The sequence below is a fragment of the Glycine soja genome, chromosome 15 (assembly GCF_004193775.1).
Source record: "Glycine soja cultivar W05 chromosome 15, ASM419377v2, whole genome shotgun sequence".
Classification (NCBI taxonomy): Eukaryota; Viridiplantae; Streptophyta; class Magnoliopsida; order Fabales; family Fabaceae; genus Glycine; species Glycine soja.
Genome location: NC_041016.1, coordinates 23831931 through 23842455, shown reverse-complemented (window position 1 = coordinate 23842455; position 10525 = coordinate 23831931). Strand labels below are relative to the sequence as shown.

The following is a 10525-nucleotide window of genomic DNA, read 5'->3' as shown; positions in this document are numbered from 1 at the left end:
ACCCAAGACATACTTGTTGGCTTGTTAATTAATGGAAATACAAAAAAAAAGTGCATCCATCAAAGATTAAACCTGAATACATAAAGTATTTAAGTAGCAAATTACTTTTAAGTTACCACCATCATTTGATTAATAAATGTGATAATTAATATATTTATGATCCATGTATATATTTTAATTAGTTACACTGATTCATGCAATTCATGTAGTAACCCATTAGTTTGACCACTAATCTAGTGACTCGGTATTTTGACTAGGTCAATGATCAATTCGATTCTAATAGCATTGCATATAAGATAGCCTCAAATGACCAGCTGTTGTAATTCAGCATTCAAGTATCAACATCAAAATTTCACAATAGAGTGTCACCATGCAACTATAATGATAATGTCATGCAATTGAAATAAATGAAACACGTTGGAGGGAGGTTCAATAATGTGTAAGTGAAAATTTTAAACATTTTTCTCAAAGAAGGAATATTTTTTAAAACAATTAAGGATATGTTGGGAGCAACCACTATCCAGGTACCATGATTGGAGTTTCTTTCCTGTTGTCAAGCACATCTGCAACAAGAACAATTTGATATTTAGGTGCCCAAATGGACTTGGGTCCTCTTTTTGAAATAACAATAATGTCACTACAAGGGAGGTTGAATAGTGTGTTTATCAAAGATATATAAAAACTTTTACAACTTTTAATGTAGATATCTATAGAAATGTAGAAGAATGGGGGGTCATCTACTAAAGAGAAAAACAGGTTTTAAAGACAAGTTTGATTGTCCAGAGATTTAATAAGAGAGTTTTTTAAAACAGTTTTTCAAATAAACACTTGGGGGGAATGACAAATCAACAAATTCTATAATAGAAATCCTCCATGTCCCTAATTAGAAACTGTAATTGAAATTGAAACCGAAGGGTAAAGGAAAGTTGCATTTAGAATCCAATGTTATTAAAAAAAAAATTAGAGAGTCGTCTATGCCAATGCACGGGCTAATACTAATATTTGAGTATTGATAAATGTAAATTATTACTACATGTATATAGTTTTTAATTTTGTTAATTGTGATGATAATAATGTTGAAGTATCGATAGAAAAAAACATTAAATACAATATGAATATGAAACTAACCTGATCCAATTGTAGATAGTTTCAGATGATATTGTTGTGATTATCATTACAAGCATGTTGTTGTAGTGAATGAGAGGATGCGCAATGAACATAAATGAATGTATTGATTGCATATATAGATAAGATTAGTGAACATTTAAAAATCCCAATTAGGATGTTGCTACTATATATAGTACTAACCTAAAAAGGGATAAATTGATATGAATATGCTTTAGTGGCTGTGATGTGATAACAAATTTTCATCATTTGCCTTGTTTTTGTTCTCCTGCAACATATAGAAGTAAAAGTATTATATCATATTAATTTGAGAATTCATCATAATGAAATTGCAATAGAGTGTTGATGTTGAAAGCAGTATAAGTAACGGTAAAGTAAAAAACGTAGTATATTGTAATTCTCTGATTAGAAATTGATATGTTGAAAATGAAGTCAATGAATAATGTTGTAGGTAGGAAACGTAGGATGTGTTACTGTATAGTTTGATAGAAAATGAATTTGATTAATGATAATGCATATGCAACAATAAGAATTTGGAAAGCATACATTGTTTATAAGTTTGCAAATACTTCTTTGTACACTACATTAATGGTAGTATTTTTTGAAGTGCCTTGATTATCATGAATAAGAATATGTAGTCCTTTTTTACTTTGCACTCGTGAAAGTGCAACATATAACTGGCCATGGGAAAATACTGGGTTTGGCAAATACAATCCTACATGTGCCAAGGACTGTCCCTGAGACTTGTTTATGGTCATTGCAAATGAAACCATGAATGGAAACTGTCTTTTAATTAGTTTGAATGACCATGGAAAATCAGAAAGAGACATATTCATTCTTGGTATGTACGTCCTATGACCTATATTTGGTCCAGTAATAATCTCTGCTTTAACCACATTCGAACCAAGTCTTGTGACAATAAGCCTAGTTCCATTGCATAACCCATATGCCTGGTCCAAATTATGTAGTAGTATGATGGGAGTACCAACCTTGATTTTTAGCTTGTGATTATGTATTCTTGATGTTTTCTATGAGTTCATAAATTTAGGTGTTAGTACTCCAAAAGCAGGATTGAGTAGTTCATCAGATTTATCAACACTATCAGCACTACAATACCTTTTCTCCTCACTGGGAATCAAAGATAGGACATAGTCATTTATTTTGTCAACAACATCTTTTGTAGAGGCTAGAACAACTCTTTTTTGCAAGAAATCTTCGTTGCTATAGTTTTGTAATAAGTTTGGATATGTTGCGTCAACAATAAAATTGTTTGAGGTGATTTCGTGATATCCATCATTAGGTTCTCCAAGTTTGTCATCGCCTATGTCTAGTAACCAATCAGAAAATTGTTTGAGGTCATCACTATTGGTATGGGCAACAGGATTTGATAGCAATCACATGTTTTTTTTGTCAATTTAAGAATTTGACAATGATCCCAAATGTATGATGCATTTAGATTTGCATGGACGATATTAGAGCGATTACCTCTTGGCACAACAGGTAGTATTTGACGGGAATCACCACAAAAAACAATGACCTATCCTCCAAAAGGTCTATTGTTGTGCATGATGTCTTTTAAGCTTTTATTAAGTGCTTCAAAACTGAACTTGTGACACATTGGAGCTTCATCCCAAATTATTAGTTTTGTCATCTGCAACAATTCAGCCAAGTCACTCCCTTGATGAATATTGCATGTTGAATTTTGTGTTGCAGGCACTGGTATAACAAACTTAGAATGTGTTGTTCTACCTCCGGGCAGCAGTAATGAAGCAATCCCACTTGAAGCAACTGTTAAAACAATGCCGCCATTAGACCGTATAGAAGATGATAAAGTTTTCTAGATAAAGGTCTTGCCGGTGCCACCATATCCATAGAGAAAATAAACTCCCCCCAATTGACTTGCAACAACACGCATAATCTTATAAAAAATAGAAGTTTGCTCATCTGCATTTAGTAATGTATACATCATGAATTAGTAGTATGGATTGTTGGGAATGAATATTGTTTTAAGAAAAACTGAAATATGTTGTACATACCTATTAGTGAGTGATAGCATTTGTTGAATTCAGCAGCCAAAATTTCCTTATCATAAGCCATTTCATTGTAGATGAGCTTATTTCGGTGTGGGTTGGCAGCATATCCTATTGGGTATGTCATTGAAGGGAAATCTCGTAGGCTTTTCCTGTTGGCTTGCACCAGATTTTCAATTTCAGTCAAAAAAGATGCATTGTTTCTTTGTTGGTGAGTTGAATGCCTATGAATAGTATGGTAATGACATTGTTAGCAAGTGAGTTGTTTTCTATGAATGATATGTAGTTATTTAGGATTTATGAAATTACCTTGTCTTCTATGATTAAATGCAATATCATTTGCCATCCATTGCCAAGTTTGTTTCCACACATATTCTGGTCTATCCATGGTATTCATAAATAGCAGCTTGACAAATAACTTTCTAACGAAGTGTGGAGTTCCCCAAGTGTTAGCTTCTCGTAAAGCACCAACAAATTCTTGATCACTTCCTAGAAAACCTTTTCCAAAGCATGCTTCTCTAAATGTATGGTAGACCACATTTTCTACTGTTCTAATATCTTTGTAAGATTGTGACCCTTTAGTGGAGGAAAACATCATTCTCATGTAGAACAACTCTCCACTTGAAGGGGATACCCATATGAGCCTGCCAATTGTATTTCCTTGTTTTCTTGGTTGCCAGCATCTTTTGCGTGCAACATAAACGAATTTGGACACATATTCAGCATAAGTAAGATCCCATCCATGATGGTATATTTTATTAGAATCCATCCAAGCTGTAAACATTGATTCTTTGATTGTACTCTTAGATAGTACTGTACCAATTTGTTGACTATCTTTCTAGTAAACAGGATGTTGATTTTCAAGGTGGAAATAGAGACGTTCAACTGCTGGTGCACGTCCATGCATTGGGAATGCAAAAATCTTCCAACATGCTTCAGGGGGCGACACATACCTGGTGAATGAATAATAAAACATATACACATAATATTTATTAATGAATATAATAACGAAGGGGGTTTTGTGTGTAGATGTTATGCATTTAATGATCAGATGATTGACACATACCGATAATCAAGATAGTGTTTAATTTCATCATGAACCTCAGTCTGTGTGCCATCCTGGTTTTACACATTAATAATAGCTGTTGTAATCCGATCGGATCCTTTGTTGATGTACTTAAACAAGTATTTGATTGATGTACTCTAATTGCACCTTTCCACATTTAGGTGTGTTCTATATTTGAGTAAGAGATGTGGACTATATGGCACAACAAATCGATTATCAAGTTCAATACCATGCTTTTGAACCGTACATCCATTCTTTCTTCTCCTATGAACTGGAAATCCATCTTGGTCAACAATTGTTGCTTGGTTGAACTTCTTAGGGAAACATCTAATACACTTCTCATTGACCATACATGGTGCCCTTGTATTTGGTAGTCCACATGGTCCATGAATCATATGGTCGGAGACTATTTCATACAATTCTGGATGTGTCCTTATTTGATATCTCAGCAGAAATTATGTTATCAAAGTCTTCTGGATTTGGATACTTGTTTGAAGGATGCAGAAATATTAAAATATGAGCATGAGACAATCCTCTTTTTTGCCACTCAATGGTGTAAACAACTGTACTCCAATTTAAATATTAGTAGCATCATTAATAATGTATATTTGAAATTATAATTGTAAATTTGAAGTGTAGGAAAAGATTGGTAGAGGTGGTAATTACTTACATCCAACAGTGCCACCAAAGACATGTCCACTTTTGAGATCATTCATCAATTGATTTAGCTTCATTTTGAATATTCGCGAGACAACATCAGGGCAATCATGAGGTGTAAGATTGGATTTCCTAACTTTTTGTTGTATTTCTGGCCATGTTGGATTACATGTTAATGTCAAGAATAGGTCTGGAAATCCAATATGGCCACAAATTGTCATCCCATCAAAATATAGTTGTTCCATATACCTCTAACTACCAACAAAAGAGCTCGATAGTATAATTCTCTTACCTTTTTCATTGCCTTGTGTCTAGGGCTCAATATTACAGGCATTCAAATTCATGTACTTGTCAACTCTAAGTTCCTGTTGATGTTGTCTAACATAGTTTAGTTTTTGAGACTCAATCATACTATAGCCATCAACAATCCATTATTGAAACAATCTCCTTGAATGTAGTATTGTTTGAGCTTCATTGTCCCTTGATTGCATTCTGTAACAAAAATATTCACGCATGGTAACTTTTTTCCTCTTTGCAACATGGATATTTGGATGATCTTTATGAAGAATATTTGGTCTATAGCCATCTTCTCCTTTGGGATACAAAAGGGGATATTGCAAAGGCAAATATGCAAGATGTAGTTCATTTTTTCTTTTGAGCACTCCTGTTTGCTTTTCAATTGTGATATCTCTTTTATTTCCTGTATGCTCATCACCAAAAATCAAAGTAACAACTTCAGCAGTATTTGGCAAATTATATAATCTTCCATCTGATTGCTTATCACTAATGAGTTTTAGGTTGAGGTCACAAACCGCAGAAGATTGTAGTTTGTCCCTTACCATTCTGAACTTTGATGCATATCGATTGTGGTTATCTAGCATATTCTTGATTCCAATGATAATTTCTTCATCGAGAATATCTTTGATCCTATACATTCATGAAGGTGCATAACCAAGTGTTCATGGTATATATTATTTAAAAGACAATTTAAAAACTGTAATGTAACATGAAATTTGTTGAATGTTAAGACTTATGGGCTCTGGGAAAGCCTGTTGTTGACTTTGTTGTCTGTATCATAAATATATAGCTGTGTAAACTTCGATGAGTTATTAGGCATAGGTAAGAGGCTTCCAATAAGATGATGTCCTTGACCATGTATGCGAAATGTAGAAGGACCTCTTCCAGTATTATAGGTTGTGTTAACTTTGACACCAGGCGATGTGAATGCAAACATTAGATTATATGAACGAATGTTTTGCTGGAAGTTCTTAGCTTGTGAGTTGTTGGTGTCAAACAGTAGTTGCCTCAACGGTTGTGGAGCATGTTGTAGTAGAGGCAGTTGTATTTTTCCATCACCACAACATAATGCAAACCTTAGGTTTTTGGTCTGTTTGCATTTGTTAATCCTCTCATCATACCACATCATAGCTTTACAGTGGTTGCATTGCCAAAATAGATCTCCAATATCATTGTAAGTTGGACCTACACATTAATTTAGAAGTTTAGATTCTGCTCACGATCAAAAGCTATGAAAGACAACATAATGTAAGTTGAAAGTTGAACGTAAATATCGGTATTTTGATAATGATATGGTGTGTCTAGATTTCTATAATGATCAGTATCAACATCATCCTCCATTGGTGGGTTGTCAAATGAATAATCTAGATGACACAAATTTGTTCAATCTAAAATGAGTTATGTGTATCTAATTAAGTAAGTCAGATATGTAGGAAGTTAAATATACATTGTGAGCAATTTGACATGATGTAATAACAATAACGACATATTACCTATATGAATGTTTCCCTGGGTTATATTGAATTCCTCTTCACTATCATCTGAGATGTGCTCTATTAGTTTTGATTTGTGTATTGTATATCTTCCTGAATGTATATGTTGAGACGTGGTGCCATTTTGAATTGGAACAGCACCTGTGGTTGTATGTACTTTAGAAGTTGATGGCGGTTTGAGGTTTGATGAAGTTATATTTTCTTTCCCAAACTTGGACAACAGATTCGTCTGGATTGAAGAAGCATTGATTGTATGTCCATTGACTAAATGCTTCAGTCAAATTTGAAATTGGCCAGTATAATGTTGCTAACACTGATTCGCAGACGAAGTGATGTTTGATAATGTACACTGTGTATGTAGTGAAGGAGTGTCATCAATAAAGTGCGGGTCACATGGTGAGGTATGGTTACGCTGTTCTGCAATAACAGTGATTATATCCATATTAGTATTTATAAAATATGTACAAATGAATTTGGGGTTTGTATTCATTGTTACCATTAGGTAAATGCTGATTTGGAGTGTCAAAACTTTGTCTTCTTTTTTTCAAAATGTGTTTTCTATTTTTCCTCCGTTCGGAAAAATTTTCCATTTAAACTTCCAGTTGTCAATAAATTCTACATTATTGTGTGACACTTTGAAAATTAGAATTTAAGATCAACATGTTAAAATAGCAACATGTAATATTGATCCCGTATATGTAGCAATGTACAAATAGTACTGACTTAACATTGTTTAAGAATAAATAATGTACATGAAAGAGTGATAGGATATTGAGTATAACATATAATAAATTGTATAAAGATAGAAACCTTACTTCAAAGTTAGGAGTAGAAGAAAATGTTGTGTTGCTGTGGAAATGTTGCTTTCCAGCTTCCCTTTTCTTTCAGCATTTATCATCATCTGCCTTTTAGTTGGTGTTGAATGTAAATTAATGTTGATGAAGTTGGGAGAACAACATTTTCAAATTGTTCTCCATTAACATTCATCACAGAAGCTAGTAAACAAATTAAAAAAGAAGAAGGGCTTTACATTCAATACCTCGTGTTTTTCTTTTCCCGCCAAGTCTTTGATTAGACATTGTGTGGCACCGCCAAAGAAATCCATCATTGCTACAGTAATTGAAAGTACACTTCATTAATTGTCTTCATTAAATGTGTTGGCAGCTTTTATATGATAGCGTGTGTCATTTCATTCCTACTCCTCATTAATTGTGATGGCAGATTTGACAAAAGGCAAATATACTTATTATTTAATATATTTTATTGAATTTCTGCTATTATGAAATATATGGTTAAATATTTGGAATGTACGCCTCGTAATTATTTCCCTTCAAGCTTTTTTCAATTAACTACTCTAATTTGTGTTACAAAGCTAATATTAAAAATCTTTTTGTTTTGAAAATACATAGTTTTATTAACAATGTATTAAGAAATTTGATCTTATGTATTAGATTTCAGTCTTTTTGGACAACGTATATATATGTAATAAAAGTGACAGGGTCTAGTGACATTCCAAATATTGAGCAATTAATACTATATTGAAATATATGAATATATAAATAAAGCAAGTTAATAATTTCATAATAAATACCATCAAAGCATGTAGTTCTGTAACGTTCCGAAAAAAGCAAATACGAAAGCAAACATTGTCTAGTTCCCGAAGGTAATTAAATTACAACATTAAACTACTAAACCAAAGTTACATAAATTTTTCATCAACAAACAACTGTAATAAAAGGTAGTAGAGTGTGGACTACAATAGTCAAATGGACTCCTCTTCATTCCATGTAAGCTCTTTCTTGAAGATGAACTCCCATACATGTTGGTTAGGCCTGTAATAGAACGCTACCTCATCTCCGACATGCAAGTCATTTTCCGTCAAGTATTGGTACCATGTTTCAGCAATAGATTGTAGCCCATTATGCATGATCAGCTTCCATAGGTGACGACGGCCATGAATATGGAGGACAATCATATATTTTGTTGTAACATCAACAAAATTAAGAGCATCCAGTTGCAGTACCTACAATAGAACCAATGCAGTGAGTAAAAATTTAAAGGTCATCAATAATAACAATAGAGGTTAATTATATGAACAAAGTCCTACCAATGGATAAGCACATGAGATCATACGTTGGTAACATCTATAGTAAAAACATGAGTTCTGCTAATTGTAGGTGGCCTTCCACATGTTTGTATATCCAGTGGTGGCATGAAGCGGAGATGGAAAATCCAATTTTTCTCAGGTGCAGCAAAAGTGATCATCACACCTTCATGAATGCCCATAATTCTTCTGAGCTCCTTTAGTCCATCAGCAAAGTAGCATTTGTTATAATATTTTCTAACCTTTATATAGTGCTTGTCTCCATTGTAATTGAATAACACATAAAGTGGGTAGTGCGGAGCCCATTTTCTATGATATGTTGTTGGTACCTCAATGAGGTTCTGCAAGTAAACATTTAAACATATCACAATTGTATGTTGGATCATTTAATAAGTATAGCAGATATCATTTGTTTGGGATGAAGAGAAATGGATAAAAAGGTTTTGGTGGGGAAATACTTAGCCTATCAGTATGTTACTATGGATCCCAAGAAATTAGGTGGGTCCTGAATGTCAATATTTTATGTTATTAGTTACTCCTAATTTGTACCTATTTCATACAGATCCTAAAGTGAAAGAAACTTATACTAATAACACATTACTATGGTCAACAATTCAGTAATTACATGCTCAATATGGTGCCAGACAGAATGATAAACATGAAGATGAATGACGAAACTATAATGAACATATACATATAAGAAGCAAAAGACGAAGGATGGAAAAGTAAAAGAAACTTATAGCATTGGAAAGAGATGATCAATATGGTCAATATGGTACCGGCAGAATGACAAACATGAAGATGAATAACGAAACTATAATGAACATATACATAAGAAGCAAAAGACGAAGGATGACAAAGTAAAAGAAACTTACAACATTGGACGCAATTGATGATTGTGTACTCATGGTGATAAGGCTTGTGTGATGTTGTTGAGCAAGATGAGTTGATAATTGGTGAAAATTGTTGCTTTTGGTTTCCACAAATGGAGATAGCAATGGAGGTTTTCTAATTACGACTTCCAGTGTGTATAATACCAACATGCATGATTGGATGGTTTTTACATAGCAGATAATGTGTACTTGATGTAACTGCTGTAGCAGTTAATGAGTATTGGGAAACCGCTTTTTATGTCAAGTCTAGTTGAATCCTTCATATTTATTGTTTAGTAGTTGATATTAATGTATAATAATTATAATCTTTTTCACTTCACGCAATAATAATAACATTTGTACATTAAATGCATGGCTTTTAGTATGCAATTATTAATTAACATATATTAGTTGTCAGCTTTTACTCTACCCGTAATACTTGTAATTAATTTTCACGAATAATAATTGCAGACTTTTACTCTTCCCGGAATATAATTACAATAAGTACATTAATTGGATGTCTTTTAATGTGCCGTTATTAATAATATTAATTACAATTTGTTGTAATATTGTAATATGTGTTCATTAATAATATGACTTTTACTTTCTCGATAAACTTGTTTGCTCTAAATTTATTAATTACATTGATTATGTATTATACATTGATTAACATTTATTTGTATATCTGTACGCCTATTAGTCTTCCATTACGACACTTGATGTAATTGGCACACATGTAGTATTTTCTTTTGATGTATTGGGCATTGGGAAATTACAGTTCACGACACGTCTAGTCTATTAATAACATGGATCCTAATATCTAGTCTAATGCCTAATATGTATTGTTATATGTAATATCTACTAAGATTATAACCTAATAA

The 10525-nt window shown here is 32.9% G+C and overlaps 1 protein-coding gene across 1 annotated transcript; it reads right to left on the bottom strand.

Annotated features, from left to right (window-relative positions):
- Positions 1-2962: 2962 nt before the first annotated feature.
- On the bottom strand, positions 2963-3924 carry LOC114385984. The gene is made up of 3 exons (XM_028346006.1): positions 3465-3924; positions 3162-3314; positions 2963-3069 (listed from the first exon to the last, which is right to left on the bottom strand). The coding sequence occupies exons 1-3, from the start codon at positions 3922-3924 to the stop codon at positions 2963-2965; spliced, it is 720 nt and encodes a 239-aa protein (XP_028201807.1).
- Positions 3925-10525: the final 6601 nt, after the last annotated feature.